The sequence below is a fragment of the Stegostoma tigrinum genome, chromosome 11 (assembly GCF_030684315.1).
Source record: "Stegostoma tigrinum isolate sSteTig4 chromosome 11, sSteTig4.hap1, whole genome shotgun sequence".
NCBI lineage: Eukaryota > Metazoa > Chordata > Chondrichthyes > Orectolobiformes > Stegostomatidae > Stegostoma > Stegostoma tigrinum.
In genome coordinates, this window is record NC_081364.1 from 63,315,182 (window position 1) to 63,333,819 (window position 18,638).

The following is an 18,638-nucleotide window of genomic DNA, read 5'->3' on the forward strand; positions in this document are numbered from 1 at the left end:
GCCCCCACCACATCTGCCCCAAGAGGATCCCCCTCGTTCTCACACACCACCCCACCAACCTCCGGATACAACGCATCATCCTCCGACACTTCCGCCATCTACAATCCGACCCCACCACCCAAGACATTTTTCCATCCCCACCCCTGTCTGCTTTCCGGAGAGACCACTCTCTCCGTGACCCCCTTGTTCGCTCCACACTGCCCTCCAACCCCACCACACCCGGCACCTTCCCCTGCAACCGCAGGAAATGCTACACTTGCCCCCACACCTCCTCCCTCACCCCTATCCCAGGCCCCAAGATGACATTCCACATTAAGCAGAGGTTCACCTGCACATCTGCCAATGTGGTATACTGCATCCAGTGTACCCGGTGTGGCTTCCTCTACATTGGGGAAACCAAGCGGAGGCTTGGAGACCGCTTTGCAGAACACCTCCGCTCAGTTCGCAACAAACAACTGCACCTCCCAGTCGCAAACCATTTCCACTCCCCCTCCCATTCTTTAGATGACACGTCCATCATGGGCCTCCTGCAGTGCCACAATGATGCCACCTGAAGGTTGCAGGAACAGCAACTCATATTCCGCCTGGGAACCCTGCAGCCTAATGGTATCAATGTTGACTTCACCAGTTTCAAAATCTCCCCTTCCCCAACTGCATCCCTAAACCAGCCCAGTTCGTCCCCTCCCCCCACTGCACCACACAACCAGCCCAGCTCTTTCCCCCCCACCCACTGCATCCCAAAACCAGTCCAACCTGTCTCTGCCTCCCTAACCGGTTCTTCCTCTCACCCATCCCTTCCTCCAACCCCAAGCCGCACCCCCATCTACCTACTAACCTCATCCCACCTCCTTGACCTGTCCGTCTTCCCTGGACTGACCTATCCCCTCCCTACCTATACTCTCTCCACCTATCTTCTTTACTCTCCATCATCGGTCCGCGTCCCCCTCTCTCCTTATTTATTCCAGTTCCCTCTCCCCATCCCCCTCTCTGATGAAGGGTCTAGGCCCGAAACGCCAGCTTTTGTGCTCCTGAGATGCTGCTTGGCCTGCTGTGTTCATCCAGCCTCACATTTTATCTTGGAATTCTCCAGCATCTGCAGTTCCCATTATCTATGAAACTCTAAGACCACCACTTCTGCTTCTTTAGTCGCCAGATCATGGCACTCCTCATTTTAAGTAGCAGGTAGACGCGTTAGTGTTGTATTCCCCAGAGCAATAGAATTACCCAACCTCCACTCAAGCTTCTCTCTATGAATAATGAGGGTGCAAATCTACAGCTTATAAACAAGGCAGGCACATTGAAAAAAAATAAAGGTTTCTGCAAGTTTCACATCCGTACGTCCCCCTTTCCCCTTCGAGGGGAAAGCCTCTAAGAGCTCACAAACAGCAACACCTAGGTAAACAACTTCCATTTGTATACCACCTTATGTCCTGATAAACTGAAAATAGGAAAGGTGATCAAAAGCCTGGCAGGTGTGGAGTTTTCAGGAGTGGGAAGATAGAGCTGAGATCGCAGGAAGGCTCAGACACAAGCTGACCTGAGCTTAGGGAGCTACATACAATGAAAGAAATGTGAAACATCTAGGAATGTCTGTAACTCAGCAAGACCAGTAGCTGTTCCAAGATATAAGGGGGCGAGGTGGGGTTTAACAATAGAAGGTCAGCAGGACTGAGTGTCTGGAAGTAACAGAGCAGCACAATTGAAGGCTTCAGTTGTAGATCAGCCAGGGTAGAGCCTGACACGGGTAAAGCAATTGTTATGATGCAAAAAGAATAAAGTATGACTAATCTACCAGGCACAAACCCTGCATCTGTTTCTGTTACTCACAAAAAAGTCATTATCTCTGAAGACTGAGTTTTTTTTTTAAAAAGGGGGACGGCATTATTCTGCAAGGGTGGGTTGGGGATGTCCATCACACTTATATCATGTTGCTTAGAAAACAAAAACCATAGTACAATTTTAGAAAAAAAATTGTTTAATGAGCAAAGTTTTTTTGTAAACACAACAAAAATAGTGGGTTAATAGATATCTGCAGCATACTAGGATCGTTGAGTGACAGACTGGACAACTGGCTTTCATACTTGGGATTGGGTGAGACAGAACAAGAGTAGGTCTTTGCATTGAAGGTCAGGGCAATTCTACCAAAGTAAGACATTGCTACCTAATGTCAGCTCCAAGCCCCTCCACCTACCCGATGAGCTGCCAAGCCCCTATCATTGCTTTAATATGACATTACGAAGAATGTCCATTTCAGCACATCTTTGAGATGTACCCTCCACCTCTGCTCATGGTGGAATGTATTCTCTACTGCCTTCCCTTCCCAGGGTTCTTCAATAAGAACCATGGCTTAAGCAAAAAGGCTAGAGGAAGGGAAGAACATGAGGAATCATCACAATTTAATCCCATGCCAGCACTTCAAGTGTTTACAAATATACATTTGCCAGTGCAGATTCCTCTTTCAGCATATAGATCTGCTGATTTAGAACATGGACTGGAAGTTGCTGGACATAAGGGACATTACTAGAGGAGTCCCTGGAGTGCTAAATAACCAACTGATGAAATTATATTTACAGCTCATGCCAAACAAGGAACAGGTTCAGATTATTCCAATTAATTCATGTGGCCCTTACAACAGGCATGCCAACTAACCCAAACAATTAGTAATAGATTTGAACCAAAGGCCTAGGCAAATCAGAATGTAGAACTGTATTAACCATCAAAAAGAAATGCTGCTATTTCTCAGGGAACTGCTGCATGACCATACTCCATTTCATTGCTCAGTGAATCCAGCCAGCACACATTTTAAAAATCAACTTTTACAAGCACTTCCATGTCCTAACTCATGGACCCGCCCCAAAACACCACAAGCAACACTTCCCACAAATCAGTTTATTTTATAGCAAATCTCAAGACATTAAAGTCCCCTTTTTATTAATAAATACAAAAAGGCAAGTGAAAAACCAATGGAAATGTACAATAATGAGGTGGAAGCAGGGTATCCTTGAACTTCACTAGAGCTCGCTCCGTGATTTGGCAGCAAGGGGCGCATACTTGGGCATCAGGTCTGTGATTTTGCGGATGAAGTCAGATTTCTCTGCACAGCCTTTACATGATTCGCCCCACTCGTCCAAGATCTTCCTCAACTCCTTGACTCTCAGCTTCTTCAGATCAACTGTGCTTAGGTCCACCTGTTTGTCTGTGATTGAGCATAGTGAAAAAAAAAGACAAGATGCAGTCAGTACCACCATTCTTCACCCTTTCTCCCTGAATAAACAGTTCCTTATCAACCACAGGCCAAGCAGTTCTCTGTTTGAGAGGACAGTCTTGTGTACGCTAGCCCTTGGAGTAGCCTGTTTTTCCTTGGACACACTGTGCCTGACTGTGCTAAAAATTTTGCAATGTTAATACACAAGTGTACATTTCTCCTTTGTATTATGCTGTTGTACATCAAACAAAGCTGTTTCAGCAGTTGAATAAAACCACCCCTGCTTTCAGGAAGCTGCAATAGTCCATTGATTAAACAAAGAGTTGACATTTATTAAATTAAGATCATCGAATCATACTCTACAGAAGCGGTTCTTAAGCCCACCCAGGACATACTATCAAAAATACACTAAACCTACACTAGTTCCACAGCCTTGAATGTTATATTACCTCGTGATCACCCGAGTACACTTCAATCACCCTCCAGATGAAAATGTTTCATCAGACCTAATGCCTTTCCCCTTAAAAGCTTACCACCTTGTTACTGACCCAAGGGAAAAGGCTAGTTTCTGTCCACCGTGTTCATGCCCCTCAATATTGTAGATGTCTCTCAGGTCACTTGACTGCCCACTTTCTCTAAAGAAAGCAAGAACTTATTCAGCTTCTTTTTGTAGCCAAAGTGTAACATTCTGGGGAATTACCCCTTCCCGTTCAATCACATCCTTCATTAAGTGAGGTGACCACAACAGCACAGTACTTCAGCTGGCACATACTCAAAGTTTTGTACACCTCCAACATAACCTCCCTACTCTCAGTTTATGACTTAACTGATAAAGGCATAATGGATACTTGCCATTATCACTACCCTATTAATCTTTCTGCTGCCTTCGGGGATCTGTGATCAAGTACCCCATGATATCTGTTCCTGAGCTTCCCAGGGTGCTTCCATTCATTAGGTACTCCCTTGGTTTGTTACTTCATTCAAAAGGGCTACATCTCACACTTGAAGGGTTAAATTCTATTTGCTTCTGATCTGCCCATCTAATCAATGTCTATGCCTTCCTATGACCCAAGACCTACTCCCTCACTGTCAATTAGCTGGTCAATCTTTGTCATCTACAAACTTATCCCTTCCCATGTTTTCATCTACATTTATTGATATATAAATAGTCATCACCTGCGATCACTAGTGTGTCACTAGACACTAGCCTCCAAGCAAACAGCCTTCTACTACCATACTGCACCTCTTGCCACTAAGCTAATTTTGGGTTCAACTTGCCAAGTCACCCTGAATCTGATGCATTTTACCTCTTTTAGCAGTTTCCTGTATGGGTCCTTGTCAAAAGCCTTACTGAAATCCATGTAAATTACATCAAATGTACTACCATAATCTGATGCCTAGTCACCTCAAAATTCAAATCAGATTCATGAAGTATGACCTCTCTTTGAGAAAGCCATGCTGATTAACCCCAATTGAACCTTGTTTCTCCAAGTGGAGACAAATTCTCTCCAGTAGCTTTCTGACTGCTGACCCAAGACTCACTGGTCTGTAGATCCCTCATATCTCTCCCATTGTTCTTGAGAAACTGAACCACACTAGCTGTCCTGCAGTCCCCGGTGACGAAAGATCAACTGAAAATTTGGGTCAGGGCCTGTGATTTTCTCCCTCATCTTTCATAGTAGTCTGGGATACAACTCATCTGAACTGAAGTTCCTGGGGTAAGATTAAGCAAGTATTGGATGGATCACCAAGCCTTGACTAAATTGGTTTTAGGCAAAAACACAAGCTGAAATATGCAAAAGTTAACACACTGTCCAGCAATATTTTTAAGAACTCAGCATTCTCTTCTCTGGAAATATCTTCACAGGGAGCATGATTCCAGCAGTGTTTGGAGTAGTGAATTTTTATGCTAGGCCAGTATTTATTGCCTGTTCCTAATCACCTAGAGGGCAGTTAGGAGTCACCCACATTGCTATGGGTCTGGAGTCACCTGTAAACCAGACCAGGTAAGGATGACCATTTCCTTCCCTAAAACGGCATTAGTGAAACAGATGCATTTTCCCCCCGACAAACAATGGATTCGTGGTCATCATTAAACTCAAACTTTAAGTTTTATTGAACTCAAATTCCACACTCTACTAAGGCAAGGTTCAAGTCTGGCTCCACAGCACATTAAAGACAAAAAAAAAATTGCACATGTTGGAATCCAAGGTCGATAAACAGGAGTCTTGAAGAACACAGCAAACCAAGCAGCATCTGGAGGAAACACTGACTTTTTTTTGGTCTCGAATCAAGTCTACATCACTGCAAAGTCTCTTCATTGGATGCTCACTTTGAAGAAGTTCTCTGCCTCCCTCAGACGTGAACTCAGAGTCCCTTTCTTACTGTCACACTGCTGTGACCTCTTCAGCCCTTCAACCACACCATGAAATAAACTTGCTACTACAGCCATGTGACCTTCCTCAGCTCCTGTCTTTGCCATCTCATCCCTCAATGCCTCCAGGTACGTTTTAAACCATCAACATTTGGACCCTCCTTCAATGCTCTATACCCGTAACGCCTTCAATGCTTCCAGAAACAGTTCTCTCTCTGGATTCTCCACTCAATCCTCTCTGCAATGTGCCAGCATCTCCACTCCCTCTCCTCATCCCTCCCCCAGCTCAAGGCTTCCCTTTCACAAACTTTCAAATGACCTCTACCACACATTCGACAAAGATTTCACACACTCAAAATGACCTTTCTGTTTCATAATTGGACTGAGTCCTGAAGAAGGGTAATAAAACATTGTCTTCCCCTTCCCTGCAGATGCTGTCTGGCTTGCTGTATTCTTCCAGGCTCCTGTTTGTTTTCCACAGAAGACTCCCTGGTTCTCTGGATTAAACAGTCCAGTTAAAAAGCGACTATGCCATTACCTCCCCATTAGACTACATATTTAGACGTTGACAATTCTTTGACAGAATTCATGTCTTCAAGGAAAAAGAATGAGTGTTCATCACACTGTGGAAATCTAAAGGAAATGGCTCAAACAGACCATGCCCTGGACATTCTTACCAGCATACTATTGTTTTGGTGGGTTCAGTTCTTTTGTGTAGAAGAATGAAAACCATTCCAAAATGTACCCTTAAATCTGAGGAGACTGCACACAAGTATCATCATAGAACATAGGACAGTACAGCACAGAACAGGCCCTTCAGCCCACGATGTTGTGCCGACCATTGATCCTCATGTATGCACCCTCGAATTTCTGTGACCATATGCATGTCCAGCAGTCTCTTAAATGCCCCCAATGACCTTGCTTCCACAACTGCTGCTGGCAACGCATTCCATGCTCTCACAACTCTCTGTGTAAAGAACCCGCCTCTAACATCCCCTTTATACTTTCCTCCAACCAGCTTAAAACTATGACCCCTCGTGTTAGCCGTTTCTGCCCTGGGAAATAGTCTCTGGCTATCAACTCTATCTATGCCTGTCATTATCTTGTATACCTCAATTAGGTCGCCTCTCCTCCTCCTCTTCTCCAATGAAAAAAGTTCAAGCTCAGTCAACCTCTTTTCATAAGATAGGCCCTCCAGTCCAGGCAGCATCCTGGTAAAACTCCTCTGAACCCTCTCCAAAGCATCCACATCTTTCCTATAATAGGGCGACCAGAACTGGACGCAGTATTCCAAGTGCAGTCTAACCAAAGTTTTATAGAGCTGCAGCAAGATCTCATGACTCAAACTCAATCCCCCTGTTAATGAAAGCCAAAACACCATATGCTTTCTTAACAACCCTGTCCACTTGGGTGGCCATTTTAAAGGGATCTATGTATCTGCACGCCAAGATCCCTCTGTTCCTCCACACTGCCAAGAATCTTATCCTTAATCCTGTACTCAGCCTTCAAATTCGACCTTCAAAAATGCATCACCTTGCATTTATCCAGGTTGAACTCCATCTGCCACCTCTCAGTCCATCTCTGCATCCTGTCAATGTCCCGCTGCAGCCTACAACAGCCCTCTACACTGTCAACGACACCTCCAACCTTTGTGTCGTCTGCAAACTTGCTGACCCATCCTTCAATCCCCCTCATCCAAGTCATTAATAAAAATTACAAGCAGTAGAGGCCCAAGGACAGACCACTCACCACTGACTTCCAAGCAGAACAGCATTAACAGCGAAACAAACTAAAACTGCACCACTAGCATCAAGCAAGCAAAGACAGGTTTGGAGCTCAGTCAGCTAGAATTCTTCGTTTGCTTGACAGACATAAATTAGTAACGGACTCCAGTGAATTAAACCTGGAATTTCTACACTGCAGGCGGAGATTGCGGATTCATCATGAAGAGCCATTACAGGTGGGCTGAGTCAAAGTATGCCAATAAATAAAGCAGAACTATTTCTGGAAGTGGTTAATGTAAAATAAAACTGGTCTGAAGAAAAATAGGAACCATACAATGATCATTTGGCATGCAACAAGGAAGGCAGATAATAAGGGCTAAAAATACAAACTAAGGAAAATACTACCTAAAAATAATAAATATCAGTAACACCTTAATATAAATATCTTAAATGACAGAAGAGACCTTGGGAGTCCAGGTTCATAGTTCGTTGGAAACAGAATCGCAGGTAGACAGGATAGTGAAAGTGACATTTGGTATGCTTGCCTTTATTGATCAGTGCATTGAGTACTGGAGCTGGGAGGTCATGTTGCAGCTGTAAAGGACATTGGTTAGACCACTACTGAAATACTGCACTCAATTCTGATCTCCCTGCTAAAGGAAGGAGGTTATGAAACTTGAAACGGATCAGAAAAGATTTAGAAAGATGTTGCTAGGATTTGAATGAACATTAGGGAGAGGCTGAATAGGCTGGGGCCATTTTCCCTGGAGAGAAAGGCTGAGGGATGATTTTATATAATTTTAGAAAATCATGAGAGGCATAGATAGGGTGAAGAGCCCAGGTCTCTTACCCGATAGTAGGGGAGTCCAAAACTAGAGGGCATAAATTTAAGGAGAGAGGGGAAAGATTTAAAAAGGGACCCAAGGGACAACCTTTACATGCAGAGGGTGGTGTGTGTCTATGGAATGTGCTGCCCAAGGAAGTGGAGGAGGCTGGTACAATTCCAATATTTAAAAGGCATGTGGATGGGTATGTGAATAGAAAGGATTTAGAGGAGTATGAGCCAAATGCTGGCAAATGGACCAGATTTTAGAATATCTGATTGGCGTGGATGAGTTGGACCAAAGGGTCTGTTTCCGTGCTGTTTACCAGTGATTATTACCAATAGCTGCAAACAGCATTCAATGCGGAGGAGTTGATTGATTACAGTGATTGAACTGGCTTGCACTAATTCTTGAATCATTGGATTAAAATAACCCCTGAATCATCTAATCGAAGAAATTTAAGCCAAGTTTATGTAACTGGTCCTCAAAACCAAACCATTTCAAGCACCATCTTTGCAACTACCCTAACTCTTACCGTATTTTAGATCACAGATTTGACTATCACTCTTTTTCAGTTTTTCGCAGATTTTAGTAACCGGCACATGATTGCTCATGGGTTTGGAGACTTCTTTAACTATCTTGGTGGCTGCATCACGTGTTGCTCCAATGTAATAGCACTGGAAATAAAGTAAGATACATTAGTGGCATTTGTACTTTCCCCAATCCCCTCTCATTTTCAGATTGGCCTGCTTCTTTGGTCATTGACTGTCATATTTATTTACTTGGCTTAAACTATTTGGCTACTGGCCATCAGTAAATTGCCCCTAAACTGTTCTGGATAGTATGCTGGATTTCTTCAAGCCATGATTAATGAATCCAAAATATCTTAAAATATAAGCACAGCTAACACAAATGAGTCATCTAGAATTGGAAATAAACATTGCCCATCTGTCAAGGTTTATGGGAGACAAAAGTACTGCTCGCATAAAATCTGATAACGTGTGGATTAAAGTTTACACCTGCAGTATCTAACTTACACTTCAATGCTCAAGGGCCAGAGAATAGGTCCACATTCTCCTGAGTCACCCTGCTCCCTACAAGTATGCGGTGGTGGCTTGGGAGGACAGTGGTGGCTTTGCAGAAAAAGACTTTAAAGCTGAAGCAGTTTTTGCAGAACAGTGCAAACTGCTGTGGATTTAAAGGCAATACTGCATCATCCTTCACGGGTATGTATTAACCTACCAGCATATCAAAACTACATCGCATCGTTATTGCATGTGCAATGACTACCCACTTACAAATCTGTTCTCCTTGCCCTTGACATCCTTGCATTGCTGGATTAGATGTTCTTCTATAACATCAGGAGTAAAGTTTACACCTTGTTCGTTCAGTGAGTTATAAAACCGCTCCAGGAACGACAAACATACTAGAAGAATAAACAAAGAAAAAAAACTTTCATTAACATCTGACTAACAAAACAAAACATTTTAGCTGGTGTAGAAATTGGGGGAGGTCATTATGCTGCAATTCACCCCAGCATTACTGTGAAGATTTCTACATGTTTACTACTCTTAGTGTGAAAAGAGTTACTCAATATTTCATTCCTGCAGAGTCTGGCCCTAATTTCTAGGTTTACAATCTTGTGCTGGATTCTATGGAGAAAATATCAACACTTCAAATAAGATAACGTCCAAACTCCTAAACACGAATGAATACAGAATTCATGCAAATTGTCCCCACGATTTTACCCTTTAAGTCACAGTATCATTCTGCTGAATCTCCAACTCATCACCTACAAGATCAATCTCTCTTTCAGGAGCTGAAATTCCCAAAACTATATGCGGTATCTCACTTGGCATCTCAGCAAGGCTCTAGACAATGAAAGCAGCACATCCTTTTCTTTACAATCTGGGTATAAATTCTGTTTACAACAATGATTCTGCCCAGACTAAACTTGCAAGTGCCCAATCACCGCAACCTGCGCTTCATAGTCAGTCCTGCTCTAAACACTTCAAATCTTTTGCAGAGATGACAACCCCAGCAATGTTTTAAAATTGTAGTTTCTTCAAAATGAAACCTTAAAAGTTTACATATCCAAATGGATCTTCCCAAAATCACCAAATTTAAACCACATCTTTAAATTTACTCCCCGAAAAGTTTTCTCCGGACCCCAAGCACCAAAACACATAATTGAGCACAAGAGGCCAAAATGCTCTTTAAAGCCTGTTTTTCTAACTTGAATTCAGTACATATCCACTTTCTTTCTGTGCTGTGTTTAACACGCAGTATAGAATTCTCCAATTGCACCGCTCCAAACTTAATGTCAAAAACCTCTGAACCTGTATTTAGCTGTTACACCCCTTTGCCTGTTCCTGATCTGTCTCCCGTTTTAGATTAAAAAAACTGTGTAGATGGACAGCCGTCCAACTCCCTATCCTAGCCACAGTCTAGTATAGACATACTACACAACTCATTCAATTCAAGCAGTCTGGAAATAACAACTATAGGAGGTCTCCAGATGAGAGTCCGTTCCCAAACAATGGAAGCCAGACAAAAACAATACTAAATCCTGAGGCACATGTACGAAGTGGAGTGTCTGCTCAGGGTGCCTTATGTATTGCTCCTCACTCAAAATAGGGATTAAACCCCTTCAGCCCCAGGCACTGAGGTACAAAGTTTATGTTCAATCTAAATCTCCAGCTGGTGCTCAACAGGTTTTGTGGTCACCCTGCACAAACTATTGGAAAGCTTTGTATTCCTATAGCATCCTTAACACCATGGGATGTCCCAAAGCACTTTACAGTCAAGTGTTTTTGAATCAAAGTTGCAAATTTGAAAAACTAGCAGCCAGTTTGTGCACAGAAAACAAGACAAAATAAATTATCAGATCAGCTTATTATATGTCACTTAGGAATTCCAGTCCCTGCTTCTTGTCCCTTGGACAATTGCAAGAGTGCAGCTGGTATCATTGTGACTTGGTCAGTGCATTTCAGAAGGTAGTCACTCCACAGGTTATGATTGGGCAGAAAGAGGGAATGGGTGACCCAGAAAGCAGTGCGGCTTTGGAACACACCCCCTGAAAAAGGGGGCAGATATACTCCCTTTTAGAAAAGCCTTGGCAATGCACTTGTATTGTAATCCACGGAGGATACTGGATCAATTGTTAGATTTTAAACAGCTATTTTTGTCAACCATAGGTAACAAGTGAAATGGCTAACAGTGGGAGTATGGAATTAAATGCAGATTAGCCACAATCTCAAATGTTCATACAGGCTTGACAAGCAAAATAGCCTTCTCCATATCACCAATGGAGAGCTAGAAAGTAGAACTGGACAGGATAGTTGTTAACTTGCATGTATATAATGGACCAAAAGAAATACTTATGGCACAGAGATAATTACGTTTCTAACTGTACTAGTGGAATTGATTGAGGGGTTGATATTGACCAGGGCGCAAGAACATCCTTGTTCTTTAAATAATGCATCCAGATCTGTTACATTCAGTCAAGGCTTTGGTTTAGTAGCTTGTCCAGCACCTCTAATTATCACAGCATTTATTTAGTACTATGCTAGTATCAGCCTAGATTTTGTTCCAAGTTTCTGGAATGGCACATTGAGATTCAATTAGAAACAGTTGACTGTCTCTCAATTTGCTCATCTTGTAATGACTCATCACAATCTTACATGATTGATTAGGGGCAGCATGGTGGCTGAAATCGCTGGTACAGCTCTCTCTCTGCGGCAGGGACCCAAGTTCAGTTCCACCATTGAGTGACTGTGTGGAGTTTGCACATTTTCCTTGTATCCGGGTGCTGCAGTTTCCTCCCACAGTCCAAAGATTTTCAGGTTAGGTGGATTGGCCAAACTAAATTGCCTGCTTCCAGGAAGGTGCAGGGTAGGTAGATTGGCAACAGGAAATGCAGGGTTACAGGAACAGGGTAGGGGGTGGGTCTGGGTGGGATGATGTTCAGAATTGATGTGGTTCAATGGGCTGAATGGCCTACTTCTGCACCGTAGGGATTCGCTGATTATCAACCAAGGCATTCGTGGTGCAGTGCTAGTGTCCCTAGACTTGAGTTCAAGTCCCACCTGCGCCAGAGGCGTGAGAAAAAAAAACAATCACTGACCAGATTAATATCTAGTCACTGTCAATCACAATATTCAAGGCAAATTTCTGCTATGGAATGCAGAAAAGTTTGATGCTATTTGTTCCCTATGCAGTCTATTTTACAGAGGGGTTACAATGCATAACCAGAACTTTAGTAGACTGTAAATTGCCAAGGCTAAAGATCAGTCTGGTTCATTCTTGAACTTGGGTCAGTAAACGCAGAGATGAAAAGAGGGACCTTCCCTGCTGACTATGATTTGCCATTTTGAACAGTCATGATGCAGATGGGGAAATTCCTTAGTTTTAAAATTGTGTTTTCACTCCAGTTTTGGGCCATGCAGATGTCAGCCAATGCTACTGAATGCAAATTTTAAAGTTAGTAGGTGTCATAATGGTGCACAAGAGGTTGGAAGTGTGCCTAATGAGAACACACGCACCCATCTTTGATTCAAATACTATTACAACCTTTCCTATTCTTTGGGAAGATGCCAACTAATTCAAGCCATAGAACAGCATAGCACACAGTGAAGCCATTCAGCTAATCAAGTCTGTATCAGCACTTTTTATAAAAACAGTTCAGCGGGTTCCTCTTTCTCCATATCACCTCCAGTTCCTTTTGAAGCCAGTTGTGGAATCTGCATGTCATCCACCGACTATACAATCCATAATTCACTCTGAGAAGAAATAAGTACTTTTGACATTTGACAATATAGTTTTATGTTGTCCACAGATTGGTTGGAGCTACAGTCATTTCTCAGGGAGCTGTAGCAATATGAAGGGGCACTCACAGCTGGCAAAAACCACTGATTTCATACATTGCAGTACAAATACAAAGATCAAAGGTACTGCCTTGTGAGACCCAGACTGAAGATCCCTGGTGGTGGATAATTTTGAAGGCAATGGGTCTCCAGTTGCAGCACTGCTTGCAGGGTAAGATTGACTCAGAGGTTGCATTCTCATGCAGTTGATAATCAGTTCAAGCCCCACTCCATGTATTTGAGTACATTCCAGATTGCAGCTCCATTCACTTCGGTAAACATTTCAGAATCCCTAACCTGGTGGCTCTGTATGTGCAGACTGAAGCTTTGTATGGTCCAAACTAAAGCAAGAGAAAGGAAATGGTTCAAGGGGAAAAAGCAGACAAATACAGTCAGAAGTAGCATTTAATCTGCTTAGTGAGAAAGAAGAATAACTGTTCCTTTCCATTATTAGTAATCCAGAAACAAAACAGCAGCTTTCGAAAAAATCACTGCTCAAAAGCACTACTGAGATATTACATTTTAAAATAAGAAACTTGGGCAAACTTTCTGCATTATTGGATGATTCACCTGCATTCTCTTACCAGAGATCTGGAATGTCTTTGCTGTACCTCCTGTCAACCTTGCTTCATTTTGGGAGATTCCCCCCTCCACCCCCCAACCTTTGAATCACTTCTATACATTTACCCTAAACTTCTTTAATAGATCCACACACTCCACATTACACCTTCTGAAAGAAACGCCTGCCAACCACACCCATCCCTCCCTAGCACCCACCCATTTCCCAGGACCTTCCCTCGAAGTATTTTAGTGGCATGTATATAGTAAGCAGGTAGAAGCCAGTTTACTGGGCCTATTAAGGGCAAACTGGATGGCAGATGCTTTGAGGAAACAGAGAAGAACGGTTCTAGGACGAGGAGCCTCCATTACATTGATTGGAGAAGATGGAATGAAATTCCTTTTAGAAAAGGTCGAAAAATGATTTTATAAAGGCAGTCATGTCACCTGGTTAAGATAGAAATGAGAAACTTATTGATGAGATCAAGAACAAGAGGACACAGATTTAAAGGTAACTGTTAAATTAAGGAACAAATACATGAAGGTGCAGCAAGTGGTCAGGATTGGGAACACACAGCCAGAGTGCAGTGGAGGCAGTTTTAAATTGAAGACTTCAAGTGGGAGTTGGATTATTGCCCATAAAAGGGAAGAACATGTGAGCTGCAGGGAAAAGTCAGAAGTGCATTTAGGCATTGGAGAGCCAGCAGAAACAACAGCTAAGTGGCCACCTCCATGCAACATACATTCTGTGATCCTAGGTGCAAGGTGAAGCTAAAAGACTTAATCAGTACATTGCACTGACATTTACTGTGGCAAGTAATGCTGGCAAAATACCACTATCAATTGAAATTGATTGGCAGGATATACTGGGAAGGATGGCTATGCTTGGGTTAAACAAGTTGCTTGGTCCAGATGGATTGCATGAAGAACACTGAAGATAGGGAGAAAGGAGCATAAGAACTGGCCATATTCTCTCCCCAAATACACTGGAAGTGCCAGAACATTTGGAGAGTGGCAAATATGATGCTTTAATCAAGAGAGGGTGCAATGACATTCCTATCAAGAACAGGCTAGTGAGTTTAACATCTGTAGTGGGTAATATTTTGGAAGGAGAAAGAAGTCAAGACAGATTTGATTTAGTTAAGGTTAACACAGAATTGCAGAAGAAAAATCATGATTGACTGTTCTAAAGGTTACTAATAATGGCATGGCCTCATTGAGAGGCTGGGATGTTCTCCTCATGAGAGAAGAGACTGAGGGAAGATTTCGTAGAGGCCAAAGTCACTCCCATTATTTGCAGGTACATTTAAAGGTTTTGGGCAAAAGGTACCAGGGAATGCAAGAAAGAACCAGTCTTACACAGCAAGTGGTGATGACTCAAAACTTGATGCTTGAGTGTGAGTGTATGAGAGCAGGGCAGAGGTGTGGAGATGATCAATGATTTCAAAAGGAAATTGGATACACTCTAGCAAAATAGACTACACAAAGTGAAAGAATGAAGCTGACTTTATTGCTGTAGACAGCCACATGACAGTGTTATAAACCAATGCCACCACTCTCAATACTACTAAATTGATCTTCAGCTACACTCTCACTTTACCCAGATGACAGCATCATAACCATCCAATACCACCCCAAACCCTGTCTAATGAACAATAAGCCCAATAATACCCCTTGCTAAATAAACATAACCCTTACTGAATAATCTTAAATTGGGTTAATTGCCAGAGGCATAACAGAGTGGAATTTGGATAAATGCAAGATATTGCATTTTGATAAAGGCAGAACTCAGTTATAAGAAAGGCTTTGGGTAGTATTGCAGTACAGAAACCTAGAGGCTCACGATTAGAGCTATACACCTTAGGAACCGACCCTTTGGCCCAACGTGTCCATGCCAACCAGCTAACCTAAGTTCACGTAGTCCTATTTGCCAGCACTTGGTCCATACCCCTTCCTATTCGTATACCCATCCAGATGTTTTAAATGTTGTAATTGTACCAACCTTTACCACTTTCCCTGGCAGCTCATTCCACACACTTGCCACCCTTTGAAAATTTTGCCCCTTAGGTCCCTTTTGAATTTTTCCCCCTCTCACAAGTGCTTTTTTAAAAACAAAGAGTAGTTCATGTGGGGAATGAATTTCTAAAGGAAGTGGTGGATTCGGATACTGTTACAACGTTTAACAGACATTTGGATATACAAAAAAGAAGTGTTTGGAGGAATACGGACCAAGTGCAGGCAGGTTAGACGAGTTTAGTTTGGAGATTATGATCGGCACGGACTGGTTGGACCAAAGGGTTTGTTTCCGAACTGTTCAATTCCATTGCCTTGTAAACTCTTCTTCAACTATACCCAACCCAACCAAATAACTAGTTTCACGACGGTAAGCCTACCCCCTTCAGCAAGTACCAAAAACCGCACCCGGACCCTCATCACAATAACCACCTCATTCCCAATCACCCACCCTTCTCCAAATCCCCCTTCCTCATCTCCTGACTCCATCGTTACCTTCACACTCTCCTTCTTTCAGTGTCTCAGAAGGCGTCACGAAGAAGACTAACACCGCAGCCAGACCACTAGCCAAGAGTATCCTGCCCATCTTCAGCTCCAACACTCCACCGCACCGAAAAGGGCCACCCCTCGAGTTCTGCCGGCAACACAACTGCACCGTGCAACCAAACCGGTCTTCCACACTTCAATTGGACCACGTCTTACCACAGCAATCCCCGCCCCGCACATTCTCCACGCCTATTAGTTAGGATGAACGTCGCTCTGAAAACGTCAACAAACGGGTACATCACGTTTGGTTACGCCCGGCGAGGTCGCCCAGCGGCCAGTTGGCGCCTCGCGATTGGCTCAGGAGTATCAGCCAGTCGGAATAATCCACCAGGCCCCTGTGCCTGGCGTCACTTCCTGTAGGCGATTTCGGATGGGGAAATTATTCCACAACACACCGAAAGAGAGCAAATTGTGAAGCTGGATGAACACAGCAGGCCAAGCAGCATCTTAGGAGCACAAGAGGGGGCGGACCCAGAGTGCGTTCGGTATGGGGAATAAGGTCAATCATGAGACGTGATCCATTTCTTGGTGGCTCTCTGATGAAGGGTCTAGGCCCGAAACGTCAGCTTTTGTGCTCCTGAGATGCTGCTTGGCCTGCTGTGTTCATCCAGCCTCACATTTTATTATCTTGGAATCTCCAGCGTCTGCAGTTCCCATTATCTCTGATACCATTTCTTGGTGGGATGGGTGGAAAAGAAAATGGGGCGGAGTTTATTCCCATGACCGGCGAGGACATACCAGCGTGTGGAGGGCGGGGCCAACTTTGGAGTTGGAGCGGGACGGGAATGGGCGAGGCCAGCGCGTGCGCAGATGTTGGAGTGGGGCGAGCGTGAGCTCTCTTTCGGCGGTTGACGTAGAGCGTGAGGGTTTTCGAGAAGAGCTCTAGTAGAAATGGAAACAAGACATTGGAGCACCCCAGATCGTAAGAATATTTAATCTGTAGAGCAAAAGTAATTCCATTCACACTCATCTCCTTGTTATAAGGTTCCTTTATTTGGTTTCATTTACATGTCCAGCCTTGCATGCTGGTACAATGTTACACCGACCTTCAATCAAAAATAAAAAAACTTCCAAAGTACATTTCAATTATAATTCTATGTGTTCAGCAAAGCATTACCACTCGTAAACAGATATGACTCAACAATTTTAATCAGGTTTTGAAGATGGGTCCCTGGATTAGAAGCACTAACTCTGCTTTCTTTCCACAGATGCTCCCAGGTCTGCTGAGTTTTTCAAGCAATTTCTGTTGATGTTCTTGATTTCCATCATCTGCAATTCTTTGGGGTTTTTTTGGTTTTAATTTTCCTTAAGGAACACTGCCAACCGCACAGAATTGTGCTGGAGCCACCAGAAGTTGAAGATAATTAGTGCAGAAACAGATTGGATTCTGGAAATCTGAGTCAAACACTGAAAATACCAGCAATAAACAGCAGGTTAGATAGCTTTGGAGAGAGAAATGGAGTTGGTGGGTTGAATTGTACATTTTTTTAGGCTGTCAGTATTGTAGGAATCTGAATGTGGGTTGTGGTATAATTGGACAGGAATTGGATACTGCTGGGGGGGGGATGACCTACCAGAGGAAAGCCATAGTAGTCAGTTCTCTGGCACTGAGCCTGACACTGTGGCAAAGAAGGGAAGGGGCAGAATAGAAAAGTACTCGTGGTAGGGGACTCGATAGTTAGGGGAATCGACAGGAGATTTTGTGGTCAGGATCGGGATTGCCGGAAGGTATGTTGACTCCCTGGTGCCAGGGTCCGGGACGTCTCCGATCGGGTGTATAAGGTTCTAAAAGGGGAGGGCGAACAGCCAGAAATCGTGTTACATATTGGCACTAATGATATAGCCAGAAAAAGGATTGAGGATATAAAAAGTGATTTCAGGGAGTTAGGATGGAAGCTGCAAAGCAGGACAAACAGAGTAGTGTTCTTTAGTTTACTACCAGTGCCACGAGATAGCGAGGCGAGGAACAGGGAGCGGGCGCAGCTTAACACGTGGCTGCGCAGCTGGTGTAGGAGGGAGGGCTTCAGATATGTAGATAATTGGGATGCCTTCTGGGGAAGGTGGGACCTGTACAAGAAGGACGGGTTGCATCTGAACTGGAAGGGGACCAATATCCTGGGTGGAAGGTTTGCTCGAGTAGTTTGTGAGGGTTTAAACTAGTATGGCAGGGGGGTGGGAACCTGAGCTGTCTCCCGGAGGTGAGAGTTGATGCAGGTGAGGCAATAGCAAGAGGTAGACCAGCTAGTGGGAAGGATTTTCCTGGGAAGGAACCAAGGGATCGGTTAAAGTGTGTTTGCTTTAACGCAAGGAGTATCAGGAATAAAAGTGATGAACTTAGAGCATGGATCAGTACCTGGTGCTACGATGTTGTGGCCCTAACAGAGACATGGGTTTCTCAGGGGCAGGAATGGTTGCTGGATGTTCCAGGGTTTAGAGCATTTAAAAAGAATTGGGGGGGGGGGGAGAAAGAGGAGGGGGTGTAGCACTACTAACCAGAGAGGGTATCACAGCTACAGAAGCTTCCATTGT

The 18,638-nt window shown here is 43.6% G+C and overlaps 1 protein-coding gene across 1 annotated transcript; it reads right to left on the reverse strand.

Annotated features, from left to right (window-relative positions):
- Window positions 1-1,957: 1,957 nt before the first annotated feature.
- manf (mesencephalic astrocyte-derived neurotrophic factor) lies at window positions 1,958-16,242 on the reverse strand. The gene is made up of 4 exons (XM_048548143.1): window positions 16,059-16,242; window positions 9,426-9,553; window positions 8,663-8,804; window positions 1,958-3,196 (listed from the first exon to the last, which is right to left on the reverse strand). Exons 1-4 carry the CDS (start codon window positions 16,147-16,149, stop codon window positions 3,012-3,014), a joined length of 546 nt encoding a protein of 181 aa, XP_048404100.1. The 5' UTR covers window positions 16,150-16,242; the 3' UTR covers window positions 1,958-3,011.
- Between the last annotated feature and the right edge of the window lie 2,396 nt (window positions 16,243-18,638).